This window comes from Trachurus japonicus, chromosome 21, assembly GCF_045865225.1.
Source record: "Trachurus japonicus isolate A0001 chromosome 21, Traja_1.0".
Classification (NCBI taxonomy): Eukaryota; Metazoa; Chordata; class Actinopteri; order Carangiformes; family Carangidae; genus Trachurus; species Trachurus japonicus.
The window spans coordinates 13,802,113-13,826,666 of record NC_140927.1 but is presented as its reverse complement, the minus strand read 5'-3'; the positions used below and the strand labels follow the sequence as shown (position 1 = coordinate 13,826,666).

The 24,554-nt window shown below is 41.2% G+C and overlaps 2 protein-coding genes across 5 annotated transcripts; both read right to left on the bottom strand.

Annotated features, from left to right (window-relative positions):
• Nucleotides 1-103: 103 nt before the first annotated feature.
• Nucleotides 104-18,981, bottom strand: kansl1l (KAT8 regulatory NSL complex subunit 1-like). Of its 4 annotated transcripts, XR_015034660.1 has the most exons (17): nucleotides 18,733-18,981; nucleotides 16,843-18,007; nucleotides 13,160-13,310; nucleotides 12,676-12,828; nucleotides 12,340-12,440; nucleotides 10,467-10,641; nucleotides 7,953-8,100; nucleotides 7,367-7,498; nucleotides 5,179-5,325; nucleotides 4,359-4,447; nucleotides 3,655-3,752; nucleotides 3,115-3,227; nucleotides 2,851-2,923; nucleotides 2,663-2,775; nucleotides 2,154-2,274; nucleotides 906-1,128; nucleotides 104-564 (listed from the first exon to the last, which is right to left on the bottom strand). XR_015034660.1 is itself a non-coding variant. In XM_085766137.1 (16 exons), exons 2-15 carry the CDS (start codon nucleotides 17,931-17,933, stop codon nucleotides 907-909), a joined length of 2,829 nt encoding a protein of 942 aa, XP_085622263.1. In that variant the 5' UTR covers nucleotides 17,934-18,007; nucleotides 18,733-18,981; the 3' UTR covers nucleotides 104-564; nucleotide 906. The 4 variants fall into 4 exon arrangements, 3 of the variants coding, with proteins under 3 accessions (XP_085622263.1, XP_085622264.1, XP_085622265.1); XM_085766137.1 differs by lacking the exon at nucleotides 3,655-3,752; XM_085766138.1 differs by lacking the exon at nucleotides 3,655-3,752 and having other exon boundaries at nucleotides 13,160-13,307.
• A 1,361-nt stretch (nucleotides 18,982-20,342) lies between these two features.
• On the bottom strand, nucleotides 20,343-21,302 carry LOC146964877 (uncharacterized). Its single transcript, XM_085764259.1, has one exon. It carries the CDS (start codon nucleotides 21,300-21,302, stop codon nucleotides 20,343-20,345), a length of 960 nt encoding a protein of 319 aa, XP_085620385.1.
• Between the last annotated feature and the right edge of the window lie 3,252 nt (nucleotides 21,303-24,554).

The following is a 24,554-nucleotide window of genomic DNA, read 5'->3' as shown; positions in this document are numbered from 1 at the left end:
CTCATACCTAGTAGGAATCAGTGCTAACCACTGTACGACTCTGCCTGTGCCTGTGTGAATCAGCCTGTGTAGAACTAAAAATAATGCACCAGAGGGCCAAGTATAACATCAACTATGTTTACTTATGTTTACATTTACTAATAAGTTTTTCCTTTCTTCTTTATAGAAAATATATATCAAAAGCACAACTTAAAGAAAGGGAAAATAAAAGAGCACATGTAAATCAGGTAAAAGTTTACATATGTATTTACTAAAGACTTTCTATACAGTATTTTAAGACAACTGTGAAAATAAATAACAAGCGACAACTACAAATGGTATACAAACCTGAGACTACAGAGGATTTGTGCTGGTATATATTCTGAACATACAGTACCTCTTATACATTAAAACCTGAAAGTGTAGCAGGAGCTACAGTAGTCAGTTAAAACTACAAGTTACAATACTCACAAAATAAAACAGTTTCGCTTCAAAGTATTACAATAATAACATCAATCACTGGAACGTATTAAGTATCCCAATTAAGATTTCCCAGGTTCCTCAAAGTCCCAGATGTGAGGAGATCTGGAAGGAAAATAATGAAATGAATCATTTAATTAATAAATATAACATATGTAGGCCATAAAAGCAATTGTCAAAAACAATTTGCTGGCACTGGTTGATTGAGAAAAACTAATTAACCATATGAACGAATATCTTTCAGTTCTTTTATACCGACTTGGCTTCTCATATTACTAATTATTCTGAATGGATTAAGCTTTTATTATTGGCTATGTATGTAAATCAATCACAAATGTGTGTTTTAAAAATAACATAATTAAAAGATTCTGCTAAAAATGACTAATTGGATAGCCGAGTAACATAATAAACACTGAACACTGAATTGACAATATTTTCCAACATACATCAGCTGCTGTTGGGTGAAGTGGTCCTGCTGTGTGCACCAGAGGGCAGTGTAGCACCAGAGGAGTGAGGTGGGGAGAGATGGGAGCTTGAGTTCTTTGATGAGGAGGAGGCGACACCAGACTCTAACCACTCCGAGGGAAGGTCCTCTAACATATCACAGAGCAGGGCGTCTTCGTCAACCTCACCCAGAGGAAACACACGAGGCTCCCAGGGTGTCTGAGGCTGCAGGAGAACAGAGTGGACACATAATGTAACTGAGTGAGGTGACAGGATGTTTCCCACTACAAAGATTAATTTAAGATTAAGATAGGCTTTATAAGGGCACAGTAATGAGAATGTGACACAGTTATAAGATGAATTACTTATGTGATAACTGCAGTATTTGTTTAAAATGTAAAAGGCTCATACAGACTGGGCTGCCCATGTTAAATTGTGATGTACTATTCTGAATCCTGATAATCGTTCCTCCCATTAGTAGTCCCCTCATTGAATTTAGACTTTGAAGGCTGTATCATAGCTGTGCACAGCTCAAACGCCGGTTTAAAAAAGAATCAAAGGTTGTGCTTTAATCAGCATTTGTATGGGTGCTGCAGTGCGTGAGTGCATAAGAAGAGCAAAGCCGTGAAGTAGGGGAAATTTGTGGCTTTGAGGAGGTTGATTAGGATGGTCTGCTTTAGTAGAAACTCACTGCTTCTCCAATCAAAGTGAAAGGGTAAAGAGCACTGCAATCAGAGCATCCTCCACTGAAGAAAGTGTGGAGATGAGTATCTGTGTAGGCTCTCAAGAATCCATCCAGACTTCATAGCTCACACAATAGTAATGGCAAAGCTTATTGAATAGTCTGAAACACATTTTGGCCACTCTATTCTCTTCCTCTCTCTGCTAACACAATTTTATCTTGGACTTGAATGTTACAGAAAATACTCTGTAGCCCTCAATGTTTAGAGGATAAAATGAGAAATGGCTGTACAGAATATAGGCAATATGCTTCTCAAGCTCTTCTTTATATTGGCTATAAGGAAAGGAAAGGCACATGACCTCTTTCATTGTTCCTCTCACCTCTAACCAAGATTATCTCGATCAAGCTCAAGAACTGTCTCAATACTCTGACGTGTGAAATTAAAAAATATATGCTGTATATAACGTATTTGTTGGGCTCCTTCCTATGACACCTGAATCACAGCTTCTAAATATTCAAAGTTTGTTTGGGGGATTTGGGGTTTCAGCTGTGTTGCTTTTGATCTTACCAGCCACTCCTCTGAGCTTGGCTGTTCATCAGTATCCAGCTGAGCACCACTCCAGTCCACGGAGCTCTCCTCTCCTGATGTGCAGATCCCGCCCCCGCCGCCTGACAGCCTGCTGCCAGATCTGAAGTGAAACAACAAGCATACCCCATGCAAGTTCGCTGAGAAGTTTCTCAACATTCCACTTTCACACGGTTTGTATTTACATGCGCAGAGATGAACAAAGCCGATCTGCAACAGCTGCACTGCACACTCAGCACATTCTTTTCGAGTTCAGGATTTAATCCAATTGCCAAATGTATCTCTGTCGTCATCTTGAAGAAAGCGTGAAATGTGAAACACTACATGTCACTTCCCCCACTCCCCAGCCAGCCTCATTTTTCTCCCACACATGACAGAATAGCATTTAAATGAACCACTTTTCAAAGCTGTATTTGTGAGTCTGTGTGAATGTGAATGTGAATGTGTGTGTGTGTGTGTGTGTGTGTGTGTGTGTGTGTGTGTGTGTCCACCGTGTAGGACGCCTGACGCATGCCCTCTTTCCCCAGGATGGCCAGCGTAATTTCTCTTTATGCTCCAAAGCCAAGTGTCTCTGAGCAAAGGTTTCCTCATTGAGATCCTCAACCTGCACACCACACAGAGATGATATGAGTTTCTGAAATGAAAATTGATGCTCATTTGCTAAAGAATGAGACGTTACCTGGCCCTCGTCGTTGTCTTCCTCCTTTTCTGCCTCGCTGTCCATCGGAGACTGTGTGGACAACAACCGCCACCTGCAAAAAATAAGTTGTTGTTTTTTTTTTTCAGGTAAACAATGATAATGAATAGTGAGTACCTGTCTTATTTTACTTTAGGGTAAAAGAAGATTTTACTTTTATTTACAGAGTAAATATCACAGTATAGCACTCAATTTTTTATTGTATACTGTATCTACAACACCTATAGTGGCAGTTTTGTTCCATACCTGGGAGTGAGGATGTCTTTGTACTGCAGCTTTTCCACTTTAGCCAGAGACACAGGGATGACAATGTTGTTGATGTTGTACACACTCTCACCCTGGCGTTTGCGAACAGAGCCCTAAATGGAAACAAGGCCATGTTAAAGTCAGAGTAATGTGACAGTTCACACCAATGATTTAGAGATGTTCACACATTCAAAGTCATTCTCCATCATCAGGTTGCCATGATAAAGGATAGACAATAGACTGACCGGCTTGTTCACGTTTAACATGAACACATTTCAAGTGATGCATGACATGTGGATCTATGTTGTGAGAGTGTGTTTAATTTGAAGAACATGTATAATTTCCTACACTAAATGTTGTGATCCCAAATAAGATGTATAACTCCTCCACTGCTATCTGCAAGATATTTTACATTTGGATTACTATAGCAGACAGTGCTACTCCAAAACATTTATAACAGATAGGTAAAGAGTGTTGCAAAATAATGTCCCACTGTCACTCTCTAGCTCTCACTCCCTCACAAACACAATGACAACAGACCTGGCTGTGAACAGCCCCTCCTCTCCATCCACACTCTGAATCAAAACATGATCATGTGCAGAAAGATTGTTGTTGTTTTTTCCCTGCAGGGAAGACGGCTGGCAAAGCTGCTAGTCAGTATCAACTGCTCGTGTAAGTGAGTAGTGTCAATGTACTTAAATTAAAGTGTAAAATGTTCAAATCAGTCAACCCAGATGGGCATTGAGTATTTTAACAAACTCGAAATGTCTCATCCTGTAAGGAAGCCCAAAACCAGTGTGGATCCAGAGATATAAGCGAATGTGGCCGCCGAGAAATGTAACAAAATGCATGTGGGAAAGCTGAACAGTCGACCCAGTGTGATTAGCTAACCAATTAATTTGCTCTGAATATTTGCGGCCTTAAACCAGTGCTGCTGTGTCAACTGAAGAGGATCGCCGGGGGATAGCTGTAGCTAACGACGAGAGAGATGGAGGGATGAGGAGGAGAGCTGCCAGCAGGCTGCTGTGGGAGAGCCAGCTATGGCAGAAGCAACAGGTGACAGCAAACACGGAGAAAGCTTGTTGAGTCATTTGTCACAAAGCACTTGGCAATGGAAATATTTGCAGTGGAGCACTGTGGGAAAAGCTGCAGACCATATGTACACAAACAAAGGATATTTATTACAAGCAGTCCATTTGCAAAAATACAAGTAAAAAGGCGTGTTGTGTATTTGTGTTTGTTACCAGAGAGGCCTGCTTGCGTGACACCTGCGTGTAGCTCTCCTCCAGCACTTCATCGGAACTTTCCTCCAGGCACAGGTCACCTGCCTCATCTGCACATACATAATACATAATCATCAGTTCAGCCTACTACTAACCTCCAGTAGTAGTGCATATTTAAGCAATATATCACGACAGGCCGTGGTATATGCTCATTATACCACGGCTAAGGGGCGTTGTTCGGCCCGACGCGAAGCGGAGGGACGACAACCCCCTTAGAGTGGTATAATGAGCATATACCACGGACTGGAGTGATATATTGCTTTTATAAAACGGTTACCAATAAAGGCAATATGAAAGAGGGATACGCAATCAATTTCATGTAGTTTTATTCAACCAGAAATACATATTATCCAATAAAATAGCCTCACTGTGAAAAAAATAGTCCCACCTCTCCAGACGTTAGCTCCTAGTTAGCTCTGCATCTCGTCTTTTCCTCCGCTTTTTTTCAGATGAAAGTCACTGCTCAATCCCCTCTACCATTGTTAACCCTCCCCGGAGGTGAAAGTTCACCTTAAACATGGATTCAACTACTTTAATCCGTTTTTTAACATCGTAAAAACATCAGCTGTCTTGGGCTACGGACTGCAACAGTCCGTTGTCATGGATACATGACAACAACTTCCATTCATACCAGTCATACGTGCCTGACGCGGAGTGATAGCTTACGCTGTGATAAGGCTTTAGAATAGTAGCCGTGGTATATGCTCAATATACCACGGTTAACAGCCAATCAGATCGCCGGATTTCACCTTTCCGTTTTATAATACTGATATACACTCACCCTCTACTAGCCTGTGGATGCATCTTCTCTTTCTTTTCCTCTGATTGGCTCTTCTGTGTTGACTCCGGGCAGGACCTGACCTCCTGATAGGTGACAGACCCATTACTCTGCTTTTACGATGCCTTGAATGCTGCTTGTATTTCTGACCTATAATGACAAAGACAGACACACACACACACACTGAGTTAATACACTACAGGAATTTCCTGTTATTCCTACCAACCCTTCAGTTCTTCAGAGACTGACTGAAGTGTACCAAAGCTAAGCTTAGTCTTATTATTTTGGCAAGTGGTTGCCTCTTAGTTTTCCGATCACCACCGGCTTTATTTACAGAAATCATAGTGGGCCTGTGTAAACCTGAGACTGTCAAGGTGTCAAATAGTAGTAGTTTAATACTTCAGTGAAGTTAGTTTTAAGTTGGATATTCGACAGACATTCGTAAGCGCCACTCCAACATTTCATGTGCACCTGTATTGCAGACTTTACAGTAAACAGACAGAGAAGACGGCTACAGTGTGTTGTGAATGTCTGTCAAATATTCAACTTAAAACTAACTTCACTGAAGTTAGTGTAAAAATTAAAAAGAACATTTTTCTTCTTTCTTTCTGTGTTCAATAGTTGAAAAAATCTGAAATTTACTGTACTGAAGAGACTTATGTTCTTATGCATTGAACAAATACCGGTAACTCGTCCTTTGTTTAGTCTTAACTCACAAACATCCTGCTTGTCAATACTGTGAGCTACAGATAAACAAACGCACAGACAGATTTCATCAGGAGAAAATGAGATTGATAGAAGAACAGAAAGATAAATGAACTAAGGCCTAAAAGCTACCTTTCGTGCTGATAATACAAGTATATGATTAATATTGGGGCCTGCACCTTCTAAAGCAGTATTAATTAACTTCATCATTCACAATCCCTCATGTCATTTGCCCATATCTGCTGCCTGCTTTGATCGTTCATGAAATCTAATTCTATTTTTGCTGTGACCAAATGTGATAACAGTTTTGTTGCTAGGTGCCAGGCTATTATTTTAGATGATGTTTACTTGACAGTCTTTTCCCCTGCTCTTGCCAAAGGAGAAAAAGATCATTCATGCTGACAGGAAATCAACAGAGTGGTGGGTGAGTGATGTGTTCATCCATTTCAATCGGCCTCCTTTGTGTCTCCTCCCTCCCTCGTCTTGCTACAAAATTTCTTGTCTCATTTTCAACTTTACCTGGTATTTAACATAGGAAGAAAAAAAAAATCATGCAAAAACTTTTTCAAGACTGCTTTGATGAACAGGGAAATTCTGAATCAATCTAGATTGTGGATATTCACGTGGGCAAAGACCACTTAAACCATAGGTGTGCAGCTGCAGAGGCGAATGATGAATGTTAGTGCCGGGCAAATACATACAGAGGCACATATTGACATTGTTGAAATGCCAAATGATTTAATTTCCATCTACTGCTCAGTTGGAAGCCTCATACAGACCCAGTGGGAAATCCGACATGCTAGCAACCAATTACGTCGGTCCACAGGGAGATAACAAGCACACACAGCAGTAGGCTTTGAAGCAGCCATTTCCCCCACAGTGATATTGGTTCTATTCATCACATACAACCAGAAGGGATAATTGTCTAAACTTGTCAAAAATTGATGACTTATTATGATAATTTGTCAATTTGTTTTTTTAAATCAAGAAATTGTACATTTAGTGATAGATAGTGATATAATAATATGACATATAATATAACATAATGGCAATTATCATGGCTAATACACAGTAGCTACAGTAATACATAATATATTGCCACTGCCACAGGTTTTAACTGCGGAGGTGCTGTAAACACTGTTCCTGACTTCAGACACAAGACCTCACTAAAGCATACTGTAGTTTGGCAACTTAAAAGTCAGCAAGGCAGCTGTCTGTTAGGTGAGTCATGGCAACAAAAATTCAGGCGTAGCCTTCAAGTCTAGTAATCCTCCTGTTAAATAGCTCATCCGTTGACTATGACGTCAACACAGCAGGTTATGGTCATGTTTCTGACCCTGCTCCGCAGCAGCATGTAAACATATCGGATCAATAAGTGTCAGTCAAAATGAAGAGGAATACTAGCTATCAGCTTGACAAGCTTCACATGGCTGAGCAAAATAAAGAGAGGCTATGAAATCCCTGCTGATAAAGGACGGGATCTTACTGTTGTGCAGTGGTGTGGAGCTGCGTCTGTTGCAGCGCGATGGGGTGGGTGACTGGGCGTTGATCACTAAGGGCCTTTGGGACCATTCCTCTCTGGCAGGGGCTCTCTCTGAGTAGTGGGAACGAGGAGTGTCTGGGTGGAAAAGACACAATGTGTAGTTGATCAAAATGATACAATGCTCTTCGGAAAGAAATATTAAGATGTCATGTACTCTGCAAAATGTAAAGAGTGATATCCAACGCTAGTTAAAGCACCCACATCCATTGTTTTCTACAGTCTGTATGTAAACCCACACACTGGTATCATCTGAATCCATGCCAAAACATCACAATGCACAACTGTTCTCTCCCAGACACCTGTGTATCAGCTCTCCAGAAAAGCTGTATATGAAAAGGCAACTTGGTGTGTGGTCTACCATGTCAAAGAGAAAGCCAAGACGTATTGCCCTCTGGGGACAATAAAGATATCTTGAACTTGAACTTGATTAAATTAATCTTTTTATCTAGATAAATTAATCTATCTCATGTTTCTTTCACAAAAGAACACAAAAAACACACTCATGATGAAACACTAATGATTCTCCTACCAAATGAAGGAGACAACACAGTGTGACGTGTGGAACTGTGCTTCCTGGTGGATGGGCCCGAAGTAGAGCTGCAGCCACAAGAGGAGCAACATGAACAGGAAGATGACAAGACAGAAGAGGTGAGTGTCGATGTGGATTTCCCTGAGTCCTGTAACACAAGAGAGAAGAGAGAAAATGATTTACGACATGCTAAAAGGTAAAAAGAGCGTATTCAGAACAGTTACACCAACTACAGTATTAAGTTGGCTCTTTTTCTTTTTTTGTTGGTGTATGAGTCATGAGGTTGAAAGGAAGCTGTTCTCCATTTGAAAACTCTGATTAAAGCAATTAAGTTATTAAAGACTTTCTTTGCCATCTGGCAATAATGTGATGGCTTGGCACTGCTTCTTATTGCTGTGGGTTTTATGCCATCCAGAAGAATAGTGATCACTTTGACACTGAAAATCAGGACACCTTATGTTTCCATACAGAAATAGATTTGTGTTGTCTGTTGTGCCACAGACAGACCCAGTGACAGTACTAACATGTTCAATACAGATATACTGTAAACAGCACAATCTGAACGCTGCTCAAGAATAGAATAGAATAGAATAGAATAGAATAGAAAGCTGCACTCATGACTTTTGTGGCCACCTGGAGGTTGTGTAAACACAACAAACCATGTTAGGAATCAGTCAAGCATTCCACACCCAACAGGCACAGAGCAACAAAACCTTTCAGTTGTAGTGGTTCTTTTGGCCACCACCTTCCTTAACTCTGTTTTAGCTGCCAAATACTCAAACATTACACTCACCAGCTGTATGTGGCTGTGAAAAGAAAATCCTCTAATAAACTGACTGTTTGCTACCTGTAAGGCACCAACTAGCAGACAGCTGCCTGCTGCAGCTGGACAGTTGGATGTGAGGTTTTTGGATTACACATTAGTTACCAGTTTTATTACTTGAGTTTAACCAACGGTTAAATAGCCCACTGTTTATCTTAAATATCTGTTAGCGCAGCTTACAATAGAGATAGCCAAAAAATAAACAGAACCATATAGTGTGTTTATTGGCAGTGAGGAGCACTGAAAAATGTCCCATGGCTAAATAAAGGCTGGAGCTTTGAAGTAATCCCAGGCATTTGATTTCTTTATTTGAAGCAAATCCAAGAGATAATATTGCTTAATTAAAAGCAGGTGTGGGGTTTTCAACATTAATTCCAATTTAATTTGGGGAACTACTTAAGTGATATGGCATTCCACCACTGAAGCGTGACAAAGAGTGACTACTCTGAAGACTCATTTGTCTAGAACAAGTGAGCAATTTTAATTAAATAAATCTATGAATACATTTCACATAGTGTCCTGCTTTTATCAGCTTCTCAACCTTCATTATGGAATCCAAAATATATCTACAAGAGGTACATTGTAAACGTACCGTAGATCTGGCTGGAAATAACAGTAATAAGGCATAGTGTTGACTGAATCATCATTACTGTCACATGGTACTGTACTCATCTTCCAAATAGAGAAAGGGGAAAATGTAATTGCTTTACACAAACTAACACTGCAGGAATATGTATGCATTTATAAAATAACAGTAGATTTATACCACCAGAGGCAAGGAGTAGGATTAAAATGATTATAAAAACAATATAGAAACAATGTGTGAGGATTAGGGGACAGGCTTCTCTAGGGCTAATAATGCATCCATTCTGAAATTGGCCATAAAATGAGAGAGGAAGTTAAATAGGTTTGGGAGAATTTCTGTAAAGTGCAATGAAAAATATCATGTTCAGTTTTATGGAGTGAGCTGTATGTCCTCTGAGGGAAATCAATCATTATCATAAATTCTGGTCTTAAGCCCGAGGTGGAAATATTGGATTGAATCGTCATGTCTATACCCAAAATGTAGCATTTTTTTGCATTGTTTGCTTTGTTTTTGACTTCTTTCTTCAATTAACTGAATATCATGAAGGTAAACCCTAACATTCTAGCTCTGTTGACTAAATTATGTGGCTATCAAAGACTTTGTTTTATATACCTTTTTCTTTTTTTTTTATTTATCTAATTTGCATTTAAAGGGATGGTTCCATTTTTTTTGAAGTGCGGTTGTGGTACAAATGGCCCCTTAATATAATATCTGCAGTAGACAGCTCTCTGCTCTCCCCAGTTAGCCTTACCAGTGCATATGATAGGCAGAGTGGAACCATTAGTACCTCATACAACCCCACTTCAAAAAACTGAACTGCTGAACAAAACTAAAAACATGGGCAGCCATGGGTGGGTTTTATGCATTATTACAATAATTCTATCTTATTAAGGCTACCCAATAAAAAGAGATTCAATAAGTAACAACGCTAACTGGATTTTCTACATCCTCAGGGGCAGGCCTTTATTGGCAAAGTGGATGTGCACATGTGCCCTCTGGCTATTCCACTTATTGAGGAGGTGCATGTGTATGCTATGGCAGATATACTGGGTGTATATGGTCAGATACACAGACCGGGGAATGGAGACAAATGCATGTGACCTACCGGAGGACTGCTGGGGTTGTTGGTGTTGAAAGTGAACAGTCTGGGCTTTCGGTAGGTGACTAAAGGTCGAGTTCGGGCACAAACACATGACACATCAGCCTTGAAGAGGCTCGTGGTCGCCAGTCTCCTCCTCTTAGAACTCCCGGGCATAAAGACACCGTCTCCTCTCTGACCGCTGTGGGGACAAGATCGGATCAGATGAGGTCGTGTAAATGTGACAGACATGATTCATGCAAAGATCACAGGCACTGAAAAGCCAACATTTGGAAGGTCTTGGTCCATTAGATCTAGGGCTGTCAACGAATATTCTAAATTCGAATATATATTCGAATATTAAAAAAAACCTGAGATTCGAATGTGAAAATTAATATTCGAATATTACAATAAACAGTGGGGGAAAAAACTGAGTGGGGAAAATAAATAAATAAATAAATAAATAAAACAGCCGGCGCACTGTATGACGGCCGGGCTCATCGCTCGTTATTAATAATAGCCGACTGCACAACTGACAATATTGTTGCGACCCCGCAGTAATGTTGTTGTTATGATGTTTAAGTTCTGTGATTTCTGACTGAATGTTTACGGGCAGGTTGGATGAGAAACGGGGCTGGGGTGAGTGTGAGGAAGACAGAGTCCTGTGTGTGTGTGTGTGTGTGTGTGTGTGTGTGTGTGTGTGTGTAGGTGAGTGAGTGAGGAGGAGCAGAGGAAGGAGAGCTGTCAGATATGTTTGTGTTATGTTGTTGTAGTTAAGTCGGGTCGGACGCTACAATATCAATAAAAACACGTGCTTAACATAGACATCGGACGCGAAATAGCCGCGGAGCGGAGCCAGTTTCCTTTCGGTTCCGTTAACCGATTGTGCCAGATGCGCCAGAGCGCGCACCTCTGTGCCAGGCTCATGCTCTGCGGCGATTTGTGTTTATTCATTTTAGCAGAGCGCGCGATTCACACAGGCTACGCACACACAAGCTACCCACAGACACACAGCTGAGGGGCCGAGGCGCGGCACGGAGAAATGCGCATCTGGTGGCGTGTCCCCCCCAGTGGGTGCGACAACCTAGTCAGTGGGTGCTCGACTGCTCGTGCACCGGAGCGCCCACGGAATCGGCGCCGCTTCAATCACTGAATGAAGCCTGTCTATACGGACAAGAGTCGGGACCTTTAATTGCTCACACAAGTTAGGGGGAACGGGGAGGGCGGGAGAGCCGCGAGCGAGTTCATTTTGTAATGTCCTGGGCATTGTCAAAGATGTTAAAATTGAAAAAAAAAAAAAAAAAAACCTATACAAATAGTTATGTCTTGTATTAGTTTGTCCTCCTGTTGGCATAATACGCAAATAGATATTTGAATATATTCGAATTATGTGTTATTTTTAGAACGAATATTCGAACGTCATTTTGGAGCAATTTTGACAGCCCTAATTAGATCCTATTAAGGAACCACCAGAGACAAATAACACCTACTTGTAACTGCTTGTTGCTGTACATGCATAAACAAGCAGAATGTCTTTTATTTAGTACCTGGCTTTTATCTCTACAGGCAGTCACACAGAGTTAAAAGACATTGGTTTATACTACAAACAGGGAGCAAGGTCTCAGCCTTTATAGCTTACCTTATAGCCTGAGCTTAAATGGGACAATGGACATACGTCTTTGTAGATGCATTTTTGTATTTTATTGCAAAAAAGCCATTACTTGCTTGCCCTATAAATGAAATATGAGTTCACAAATTTAATGTCTAATTATTTGAAATTACAGTAGAAACTGAATGTTTCAGAACCTCTTGAGATTGTACCCTTAATTCACAACTCATGAAAGTCAGTGATTATGTTCACATGTTTAAGGTACTCCCATTGCGTGTGTGTGTCCTCTACCTTTTGAAGGTTCTCTTGGCTTTACAGTTTTGTGCTTGTTTTGAGAGCGGAGAAAAAAGAGGAGGCATCAGACTGTTGACAATCTGGCTAAGCTGGGCACTCTGTAATGAAGACATGACCCCAGATAATACATTTCAGTGACAGACTGACACCTCAGTGAAGAATTACAATACCATTAAAAAAAAGTCCAGCTATGAGGATGAATAAGATCGTTCTCTCTGAACTCAAATTTAACACATTAACATACAGGTCAAACAGTATGTGTAGATTGAATAATTTGTCCGATCTTTCTAACTCACATGTCGATAAAGGTTAAAATAAGGTCCGCCCTCCTACCTGTCTCTCTATGCTGTACAGAAGGTGTGTGGGGCTGCAGGGTTCAGTGTCAGCATCGGAGGCCGTGCAAGAAAGCCCGGCCATTTCCCTCAGCAGGGTCTGCTGAATCTGCCTGTCTGTCAGTGGCTGGGACTCTGCAAGCACCACTCCTCCCTTAAAGACACACAAAAACACACAGAGATTACTAGCGTCAAAACTCAGCAACTCTGGGAAGTGGTCATGGAGTGTATCTTAATCATCATTATAATCAACCATCAACAGATCATTCTTATTGAAAATGACCACTGTGCCATGAATGGATACAGTTTTCAAATATCACTCTAAGTTAACCTTTCTAAAAGACATTTCTTTCCAAGACACTAAACAGAACTAATGTATATTCATACATGACAGGAAAACTATGCAACTGCCCTTTATGTGTGCCAGTTGGTTCATTATGTCAACTGCCCCTTACTGAGGTGGATACAGAAGAGTATTGTGTTACTTTGGAAGAACGGATGTGCTTGTGGAGCTCCACCAGTTGTTGTGTCCTCCCCTCCAGCTCGGCCAGACGCAGCTGCAACCAGCTCCATCTGCTGCCCAGCTCCGCTCTCTCTTCTAGCCATCGAGTCTCACAGCTGCTGCTGCTGCTGCTGCTGCCAGGAGGGGTAGTGTGGCAGATGAGAGAAGGACAGTTATCTATGTAATGCTATTATGATACATCTTAATTGTTTTTGTCAAAGCCATTAGATTCCAGTCCAAAATCACAAGAAGACAAGTCCAAGTCCTTTAGAACTTGGTCATGGAAACTGCAAAATCTCAGGGCAGGAAAGCATTAGTGAGTTTACACACTTGTACTGTAGCCCTGTCAACATACAGTATGACCTATTTTATACAGCCATGTCGCAAATAGCGTGTAAACTGTTTAGTAAAGAGGGGGTAGCTGAATTTTTAAGCACAAAAGCTTATCTAGGCCACAGAATGAAACACAGTTGAGTTGTGTGGTGTGTGTCTATAGTATGTTTCCATGGTGCTAGCCTGTTCAGTTAGCATTTATGTCCCTCTCTCTCTCTCTCTCTCTCTCTCTCTCTCTCTGTGTGTGTGGTTGGCTGACTTCAGCAGGGCAATAGTTGCTATGGCAGTGCTCTTGGACCTTGGCTAGGACAGGGAGGGACTTCAAACACTGATACAGGACAGAGAAAGGTTAGTCCAGTCAGCAAGCAGCTGCACACAGATTTTACCATAAGGTCTGTTATTATGAGGTGGCTAATTAATGCTGGTCTGTTACATCAAATATCCAATATATTTTTGTTTTGCCCAACCACAAAAACACTGAGTCTGTGGTACTGCTGATTAAAAGTGATGCCTATAATTGGTTAATGGCTGCCTTTAAACTGAGTTTCACTCAACACTAAGCTGATATCTGTTTGCCAAGGAGTAGGCTCTGTCTTTCCTCCATAGACAATGACCAGACCTGGCTGCCCTGCAGCTCTTTCCAACTGTATAATGAGAAAATTCCAGGAATATTTGCCAAGCATTAAGCAAGTCAGAAGGAGAGGACTGGAGAGGAGAGGACCAGGAAAGTCTGCTTTATACCTGTTAGTGTGCAAGTTCACAAACTATTTATTATGAAAATATTGACATTAATGAATAAAATGTGGAGTGTAGCAACTCATTGGCTACCCTCCACAGAGAGAAAGTGGGTTTTCTCAGCCAAATCCTGTTTGATACAAAGACCAGCCCAAGCAAGTAGTGCTGGGCTGACGAATTCCCCTCTTTGAACAGTGTTTCTTGGCTCTTGTAGAGGAATTAGGGTTTCTGGGTGTGTCCTGCAGTTAAACTTTCCAACATTTAGCCTTTAAAAAGACTTCCATACCGGATATTTAAACCTGCTGAAAACTAAAAATGACTGAACACAGTTGTGATGGACTGCTGTCAGGGCAGAAAGTGAGCAAAGTGGACACGGGACTTCAAATTGAAGTCAAACCATGTCTTTCTTCACCAGTACAAACTTTGAATGTTAAAAGGTCAACTGTTTCCACATTCTCTGAGCGAGGGCAACGACCCGTCCCGTCTCCAGCGCGGGGATATCCTGGTCAAGGAGGAACCTGCCATAAAAACTCCTCAGGGGAGGTTTACTGATGAAGCACAGCTCATTGTTCCACAGTGGAGGAGAATAGACTCAGACAAAAGGCGAGCTAACACTTCCAGAGTGAAAAAAAAAAACGATTTTGCACCCCTTATTCATTCCACTTCAAGACCAAATGAAAAACATTTTTTTCAGGTTTCGCTTGTTAACTGTACTGATTCAGGAAAAAGAACAGAAGCCTTGAATAACTCTATCTTAGTGAGTAAATTAGAGACACTGCTGCTAGACTAGACCTAGCTTGAGCCCTGAATGAAAGGTGCCCTATTAAATTAATTAAATTAATGGGCTGCTGGACACACTGTTGCCCCCACATTCTGGACTTACGAATTGTATTAACTCGGTAATACACTGACACAAATGTAACAGACCATCTGGTCAAAAAATTGCAAAAATGTCTCTCATGAGAATGTCTTGTTCTTTCCAAATAAAGTTGTTGTCCCCACTGTGTCCTTTTGGTTGTACTTAGGAAAGATACAAAATGTTTTCACATGACATGAGCTTTTGCCCAACTGTTCTCCTGCCCTCTTTGGCAGTGTTGCTATTGAAGATATCCATTTTTTTTGCACATCTGCCACAGTAATAACCAGAGCAAAGAACCTTAACCAATGCAATACTGTACATGGTGTAAAGGTCTAGTTATATAAGGTTTTTGGGTGGAATATGTGCTGTTTCTTCTGTAGTTAGATACAGCACAGATAGTACTGAGAGACAGCACACGAGCATGTCACTTAAAATACGAAGCTGTCACTGCTATGAGATTCTGCTCTTTTTTCCTTTTCCTTCATTGGTAGCAAATACAACTCCACTTGGGCAAGGACACAAGTACAGCTGCACCGCCCAACCAAGCACACACACAAACCTCTAAAATATTTTTCACTAGAAAGAGCAGGAGCTGAGGGCACAGAATGGCTGGCATGTTGTGAGCTTGCTGGCATGTCTGTGTTTATTTCCTACCCTGTGGGTAAAGCGAGCTGGCTAGTCTGTTAAATCTGTTATGACTGCAGCATGGAGAGAGAAAGGTATGTGTGCGTGAGCATGGCTAAAAAGTGTCATAACACTCTCCGGAGCTGGGAGGACAAAACTTGTACTTATGACAACCACACTGTAAACGTTCGCTAAGGGCCAAGAAAAATATGCGTCTAACAGTGTGGAGGGAGGCACAGTGGACCATTCACTGCAGCAGCTGACTTTCCGAAATGTATTCCGTCATCCTGAAATAAGTGTTGTTGCGTCACCCTTTCACATCTGTGTATGAATAATGACACATGACGCGAGTGCGACTGATTTCAATGATGATAATGTCAAACAGATGTAACTGACGATTCTCACAAAATAATTTTTGGGGTTGTTTGTGATGCATTAATTGTCCCAAATTGAAAGGTCTACATTTGTCAGAGTTGAAACAAGGCCAATGTCTCTGGCGTGAACCTCAGCTGGATCTGAAAATCCAATCCAGAAACAGAATAACAAATCATTTAAAAGTGAACTGTACAAATGCCTCTGAGCTTGTGTTAGTACTTTCACTCTGGCGTGAGCAATCGGCCTTTATATTTCCACATATGTGGATTGACTTGATTCACTTAAACGTGATACGTAAAATCCATGGTTCAGGGGATTTCTGAAGTCTCTCCTCTCCAGTTCAGTTTATTTAGCTGTAATAAACAGCTCTGACAGCCGTAAACACACTGTGGTTCTTAAGAATACACATAGGTAAATGTAGGAACCACAGTTCAATTTCAACCAACAAAAGAAACCATGTGTGGAGAGCTGCTAGCACAAACAATACGTCCCTTCATATCTGACTTCATACTGTGATGAGAATGCCAAATGAGTTTAAAAAGTTGTTTGTTTTTATATATATTAGTCATCAAACAAATTATATGACATGATATCTCATCAGTCAGATTGAATAAACAATGTTGAATGAAAAAACTTTAAAACTTTAAAAGCCACAATTAGTGATTTAGTCTTCATGACCATTGTGGAAATGTGTACAGACAAAAGGATAAACAAACTGCTTCTACTTGCTGGATACTCACACACGTGAAGTCTTGGTTTTTCCATGACTCTTCTCCTCCTCCTCTAACTCGTCATCAGAGCTGCTGCTGGCCGTGGCCTCAGAGTCCAGGACCTCCTGCAGGCCTCTCAACACCTCCTGGCTGCACTCACTAAACTGTCTGAGCTCTGTGAACGAGGATGAAGCCGTGGACGACTCAAAAAAAGGTTTTGGTGGAGGTAGCATACCTGGATATATAAAGTCCAGGCTGTCATGAGACACATCTCCGAGTGGACAGTGCCTTTTCAGCCCCTCCAGTTGCTGGTCGCAGTGTAACACAGCATGCTCTCCTAGCAGGGCTTGCAGCCTCTTCTGGAGCGTCCAGGCCCGGCTGTGAAGCGCTGCCTGCCTGGAGAGCTGCTCCTTCACGGCCTCCTCCAGCGCGGCTCGAGACGCCTGCCGGTCAAAGTTCGCCCTGCCGCCGCAAGACTGCGCTGAAGCTGGAAGAGAACAGCCGACACCATCTATTTTTTCCTGTATCAGTGTAGCTGGTGGGGCTGCTAAGAAGGCAGCAGGGCCCTGGAACTTTATCTTCCCAAGGGAATCTGAAGGAGAAACACTGGTAAGGGTAAAAGGGGAGCGATGCACATCACCACCATCTGGCCCACATTCAGGAGCAGCACTGCAGCCATGCAGCAGACAAGCCTCTTGGCTATTGTGCTCAGGGACAGGGCCTAAAAACATGTCTGGTACACCTGGTAAGACGGGGACCACCTGATGAGAATCGTTCAGGCTTTTGTTGAAGGACAGGAAGCTGAGGAGGGAGGCGGGGCTGGGGAGGGGTACCGCCTCACACTGGCTGGCAGATGTCGCCTGCAGACACGGGGAGAGCAGAGGGTTGGCGGCGGGCACATCCAGGGGGCTCACGGGCAGGCAGCAGGAGTCCAGCGAGGGATACAAGGAGAGGTTCAACCACATCTTCTGGGGGTCGCCATCTCCCATGGGTTTCACGTGAGGCTCTGGCTCTGCGCTGCACACGGCTCTCCCGTTGGAGTCCACTCGGACAGAGGAAGGAGGTGAGGACAGGTGGATGCCATGGCCATCCTTCAGGACTTTGGTCAGGGCTGGGGCCATACCCCCTTACTTTTGAACAACGGATGGTCACGATATCCAAGGTGGTGGACCTCACAAACAGCGCCTTAAATGATCTGACAATAAGGAAAACACACACAGGTAAATTCCCCTTGTTATGCACAACAAGCCCCCAAAACACAACTGTACTTGTACCACATTTTCCCAAAAACAGATCTGCACAGAGAAGAGAAATAACCCAGGATTACTGATTCCTTAAAAAAGACCAACGATTATCTAAGATCGATAGGAAATCAGTCATATTCGCTGAAATCAAAACACTGGAGCATTAAGTACTGGCGTAATGAAGGTTAACTGAGGGTATATTTAATGGCGTTGTCATGAGGGGTAGTTATCAAGCAAGTTAACGAATCATCAACGTCATGTCATTTATTACCCTAATCGTTTTCCCGCTACAGTTTTTTTTTTTTTTGAGTTAACCCCTCTTGTTTCCACTTCACTTTTACAACTGTATAAGTTAACGGTTACCAAACTAACCGACCGCTGCTGTTCTTGATTAGTTAAACAGCTTCGAAAGAGAGTGACGTTATAACGTTAAAGCACGAGAACAACACCGTTAAATTCATACGCAGAGAACCACCAGGTACCAGCAACATGTTTTTCTCCGCACTGACTGGTGCCCGTTCACCACAGGTCAAGCTGCAGTTGTGTAAATTTAACAGGGATGTGGCTTTCCCACTTATTTCAGTGTCGGTGCAGAAGCTAGCGAAGCCTCATAACGGCCGTTAACGTCCCTGAGCTCTGTGGTGTGTTTAAAGAAGAGGGTGTACGTTACACTCACCTGACCGGGAGGTAAACCGTTGATTTGACATCGCCTGTTTCAGCAAGATTTGCGTCTCAATATGACAAATTTTCTCATTTCGTTTGCTGGTCTTGACCGATTCGTGGCATCAAATCTGTCTGTTTTGTGAGGCAGCCCGACGGGGACACTTGTTTTTTTTAGCCCGGGATATCGATAGCTTTCCTCAGCCACAAACGACACCGTCCTCCGCCTCCTCCTCCTCCGTCTCCTCCGCCGCTCGCCAGCACCAAGTGAGAGGGAGAGAGGAGCGAGCCCATCTGAGCAGAGCGAGGAGGGCTGGACCACACTCGTGGTGCCTTCAAGACCTCTGCAGAGGCTCAGACTTGGGAGCACTCAGAGTACAAAAAAACACACAAAAAACACCCTTTCTAACCCAAAATCAAAATTTCTGTTTTTACATTCAAATTAGGACCGGATTTTATTATCTTTCACCATCAAAAACAAAAATAATTCACAATTAGGCTACTGTAATATAATCAGTTTTTTCCCCGATAAAAAAAATAGCATAGGCTACTTTAGCCTACTGTAAGAAAATGATGACTCTTTGAAATGTTTTTTACAGTAGCCTAAGTAGGTCAAGAAGACATCATCTCGTAGGCTACTAAAATTCTTTTTTTTTTTTTCTTTTTTTTTTACAGTAATAATTAATCTACTGTATGTGATTAATTCGAGCATCCTTGTAATTACAACATCTTAATTACAGCTTTTCTACCACATCATAATTGATAGGTTTCTAAACCAATTAGGCTACACAGTGCCCATTACTATGATATGTTTTATAGGCTACACGTTTTGCAATTACGTACACCAGTAGCTATGCCAGCCATTCTTATGAGTTCCATATCTATCTTGAAAATAGATTAAGTAGGCTAATTAGGCTACATGATATTTCTTAGATAAGGTCATTAGGCTACTTGAATTTTAGTTCCAGTGGCTCTGACAGAAGGGTAGTCCGGTGTGACAGGGAAGAAATTAAACAAAACAAAATGTAGCTATTCCTAAAACGAGTTTTTTTTTTGTGTGTGTGTGTGTGTGTGTGTGTGTGTGTGTGTGTGTGTGTGTGTGTGTGTGTGTGTGTGTGTGTGTGTGTGTGTGTGTGTGTGATGAATTTTTGCCTATGAAAAAGCAACACTCATTTACATTTGTAAATAATTCACTTTTCTCAAAGGAAGCAGCTCTGCATGGTCTGCAAGTCCAGAATTGAAAATGTAGCCTAAGTGAAAATATTATCAGCAAAATGCACTAAATGTATTAAAATAAGTAACACCTCATACAGAAAGAGGTGTTAAGAGGTGTAGTGTCAAAACATGAAAACAAACAAACAAGTCTTTCAGTTTATATCATATTTTATGCCATATGTTTTGTATGTCTTTTTACAATAACATCACATATTACCCTCTGAAATGTAACAAAGTGGAAGGTTTTTTTTTGAGAGGGCATGTGTATAACATAAAGACATAGCTACATTCTTCTGCAAAGTAGTCACAAAAACATAGAAATGTACAGTAAATTTGGTAAATAAATCCAGAAATGTAATGATTTGACATTTAACCAGGTCAACATGCAGGATTAATGTAGATTTTATCCCATCAAACTCCAGGTGCTGAGGTATGAACTTCATCCTCCTTGTTGCCCTTCGTGTCATTTTTGCACCACTGAGTTACTCTGGTCCAGATGTCTGCTCCTCTTTGCCTGAATACAGTCATACCTGCTCCCATACTAAGTGTTATGCCTAACATGTAATAGTTGACTACAGTAAAAAGGATATTCGGATCGCCGAGCAAGGAGGGAAACCGTGTATAAAAAAATTCAAACGCTGCACAGAGCACATAGAGGACTCCCTGCAGGATGCCTATGACAGCAACTCTTATCTGACCCCTGAACTGGGGACAGGAGAGGGGATGTCCATGTGCTGCCATGCGCCCCATGTGTCTTGACAGGTAAACTACAGTAGAACCATTGGACATCACCTTAACCGCAAGACAGATAAAGAAGTACACATCCATCATGACAATCTCAATCTCACTTAGCCACGTCCGCCCCGCATGCATGAGAATGGCATGATCCATTGTGACATTGTTGCTGAATTCAATGTCACTGAAAAAAATATCATTTAAGAAAATGAAGATAAACTGAAACAAGCCGAATATTCTCTCAAGAAGGCAAATGCAGTAGATGATGGGTTTGATATTCCTCTTAATCCAGACAAAGAGTACTTGCTGCGCAGGCACAATCTGGGTGTAGTAAAAGAGGCTCAGCCAGACAGAGGAGCTCATACAAAGGTATAAAGTGCAGTTTGACACCCATAATAAGACCTGGACTTTCTTAGAGTTTAAAGGTTGTTGTTCAAAAAAGAAGCCCACCAGGATTGACACCGAGAAAGTAATTATACTGCTGACCAAGGACCACAGGAGGAACATCAGAGGTTGCTTGATCCTTTCCTCATGAAGTGGACAGGAAATGCAGAAGATGTAAAATAAATTCATTCCGAGGTTGAGAGAAAAGGGAAGCCAATTGATCAGGACACATGTGTAAGTGTCCATCACCATTTGGCTTGTTGTTTCCATTCTCGTATCTTCTGTCCTTGTGGCGGCAGTGCAAGTGAGGCACTCTAACTCGTGCAGTGAAACAAATATGAGGTAGTTGCGTAATATGCAAATTATAATATGATAATAAATCATATTACTGTCCACTTTTTTCTCCATCCATCCATTTATTTTCTTTTGCAGAATTTCCAGAGATTGCAAAATTCAGTTTCTAAGCAGAAAACTTTACAGTTAGACAGAAAGTTGCAGCATTGAAAACAGTGACTGAAAAGTCAAACCCAACCAGGACCATGTGAGGTTAAAGAGCCAACATCAAGTGAATGATACGTTTGGTGCCTGAGTGTGCAGTCTACATATGAATAGGAATAGGAACGTAATGTAAAAACTGTAGACAAAAGAGGGGGTTTTATAGTGTTTAGTTCTATTGAGTAGGCTACGTAGAACAAACAAATAATGAGCAGAAGACAGATCATGAAGGTAACAAATAAGCACACACACATGTATATATAAGAACCTTTTAATGCCCAAATTGTCAAATAAAAGGATTCATCAGAATAGTGTTTATGTGCACAAAGTATTTGTCAACAACTACAACTTCTTCAATGAATACATATGAGCTAACATCCGGTAGAACGGTCCGTGTAGAACAAAACATTTTGAATTTAGTCACAAAACCATGCAATATGTAATATATCATGTCATTATGCATTGTGACTGAAACCTTTAAAAAGTTAAAATAAGACAATCTAAACCATGACAGCAACATCAAACAAAGAACACAACAATTTTCTCAACAAGGTTAAGTCCATTCTCATTTTTTCATTTTGAAGACACAGTAGTGCTGAAATGTTGGTCTGTTTGCACTTTTAAAGACTGCAGATTAAGCGCAGTGTCGCTCCCATTCTTTCCCCCCACTGAAGTCTGCTGCTGATGATCTGAGAAGGGCCTGATTCAGCTGTATGCTTCTTGAAGATGTGCTGAAAATCCATTTTTTATCCAGCTTCATTTTGTTTGTGTCAGTTCCAGAGTTCTCTCTCCCTATTGATCTCTTGACAAGGAGAGAGAACCTGTCAGGTTCAAGTCAAGGCATTTGTTTTACATGCAAATCAAAATATGAAAATAAATCGTATCAGTGCAAAATCACATAGAAATTATACACTCGTAACTTGTTGCTCCACATTTATATTCTGTGTAGCCACTGTTTGCACATTATGAATGTTTTTGATTTTACCGAGTTAACAAAATACACATTTGCTTTCAGAGGCACGCCAGTGATTTAAAATTTATAGAATTAGAGAAGTCAGAGGAAATGGATTGATGCTGTAGAGGATGAAATAGTCATTTCATCACCTTCCAAAAACGTTTAAGTCTTCATCACATCCTACGATACAACAAGAATGTTCACTCCACATGTCATGCAGACTAGTCAATATGTTGAAGCTGAGATAAACTCTGATGACGTTATCAGGGTCTATCTCGGTTTTAGACACAGAGATAGTTAACACAGAAAACTGAAAACAGAAGCATTGTGCAATACAAAGTAGTTACATTTTCTAATTTCTTTAGTTGTCTGTCATCATTGCCAACATGCATGCACACAATCTGTTATGACCCATTATGAAGTTAACCTGCTCTGCCAGTGTTTTGCCGCTGGACGAAAGAGGGAATTGTATTTTTCTAAATCTGCCATAACCATAATGTTTGATAGAGGCAAACACCAAATAATCACAACGTCATGTTACCAGTAACAGTAACTATTTCATCTGACGTCATCTGGCTGGAGTGCAGTTTCATATCATTTGTCACCGTGGCTTCAACACCCAGTGTTTTAAGAGCCATCCAAACATCAGCTGCTCTTTTTCTGAACAAAGCCTGGCCGATGCCCATGTTGACTGTGGTGCCAAATATGTACACTGAGGTGACAGTGAAGTACACTCTATGTGTAAAGTAAAAGTCCGGGGAAAGTATGTAGGTGAATGTATCTGTGAAATAGAAGGCGCCATAAAGGAAGTAGAGCACTCCTTGTGAGATCCCAGCGAAGGTGACTCTTTTGTGACTTTTAATCCTCGGTGTGTGGAAGCTTCTGCCACTCTGCGTCATGTTCCTCATGTGTCTGAACAGGTAGCGGACTGTGCAAAAGCTAGAAACTGTCATGACACACAGACACACCAAAATATGCACTTTGGTGATGACTAAAGCAACTAGACTTGAATTATACAGGTCATGAAAGGCATCTTCAGTACCGTTAATGTAAGTAAAGTCTGTGGCTGTGAATACAATATTCATGATGCTATCCAACAAAACAAACATCACATCAAAAACTAAAGCCACATAGATGAAAGGCCTGATGTTCTTCTTCAACCAGATTAAAACAGCTCGCTTTTGAGGGACAATCTGCATGCAGTAGAAGAGGTTCAGCCAACTTGAACTCGTCATGCTACAATACGTAACGAACAGCACAAACAGCCACGATAGCATATGAGAGGTGTCTGCTTCAGGTGACAGAAAATACGATGCAGGCAAACCAACACAATACATAATAGAGCACCAGACAAGATATTCCAGAAGTGTCTTCAAAGGCTGCTTGAGTCTTTGTTGCAATGGGAAGATCAGGCAACATGCATAGAAGATGTTTGCAGCGAGGCTGAGGAAGACAAGAGCACCGTTGATCCATAGAAAACACTTCTCACCAAGATTAAGGGATTGAGGTTCCATTGGTGGTTTACAAAATTATTTTTTTTTAAAGAAAAAAAAATCAAAGTCTCGTTATGTCTCTTTGTCTGTGTCATGTCATCTCTTCTTCACATGAGTCCTATAAGAGACCTTACAGGAAACCAGCGTAAATGGACCAGAACTGTTGTATATACATTATGTAAACAACTGTACCCACAAAGGAAAGAATCACTGAAGCATGTAAAGAACACATCCTCATGAGTAAAAAAAGAGACACACTAAAATTTGTTTGATCTACCTGCCAACATAACCTCTCTGTCCACCGGTCTCTTTAAAGCTCACAGCACGTTGTATCTTCTTATTTTAATCCATATCCCTACTGTGTTGTTGTTCAACACTATGCTGGTACTTACTTTATTGAAACATACCGGTGTCATGTCTGTAAAAATATATATATTTGTAATTGTTTCTGAACTAAAACCACATGTATTTTCATAAAGAACTGTCAGTCCCAAAATTTGCCTACTCTGATGATGAAATAATTGGTCAAAAATAATAATAATAAAAAAAGATATGCCTCAC

Excerpts from the sequence above, each read along its gene's own strand:
- kansl1l (XM_085766137.1), bottom strand. The coding sequence starts at position 17,933 with ATGGCCCCAGCCCTGACCAAAGTCCTGAAGGATGGCCATGGCATCCAC. Across the intron at positions 2,776-2,850 it reads AAGACAACGACGAGGGCCAG|GTTGAGGATCTCAATGAGGA; the intron begins GTAACGTCTCAT and ends TGTGGTGTGCAG. Across the intron at positions 2,275-2,662 it reads TGCGTCAGGCGTCCTACACG|ATCTGGCAGCAGGCTGTCAG; the intron begins GTGGACACACAC and ends GTTTCACTTCAG.
- LOC146964877 (XM_085764259.1), bottom strand. The coding sequence starts at position 21,302 with ATGGTGATGGACACTTACACATGTGTCCTGATCAATTGGCTTCCCTTT.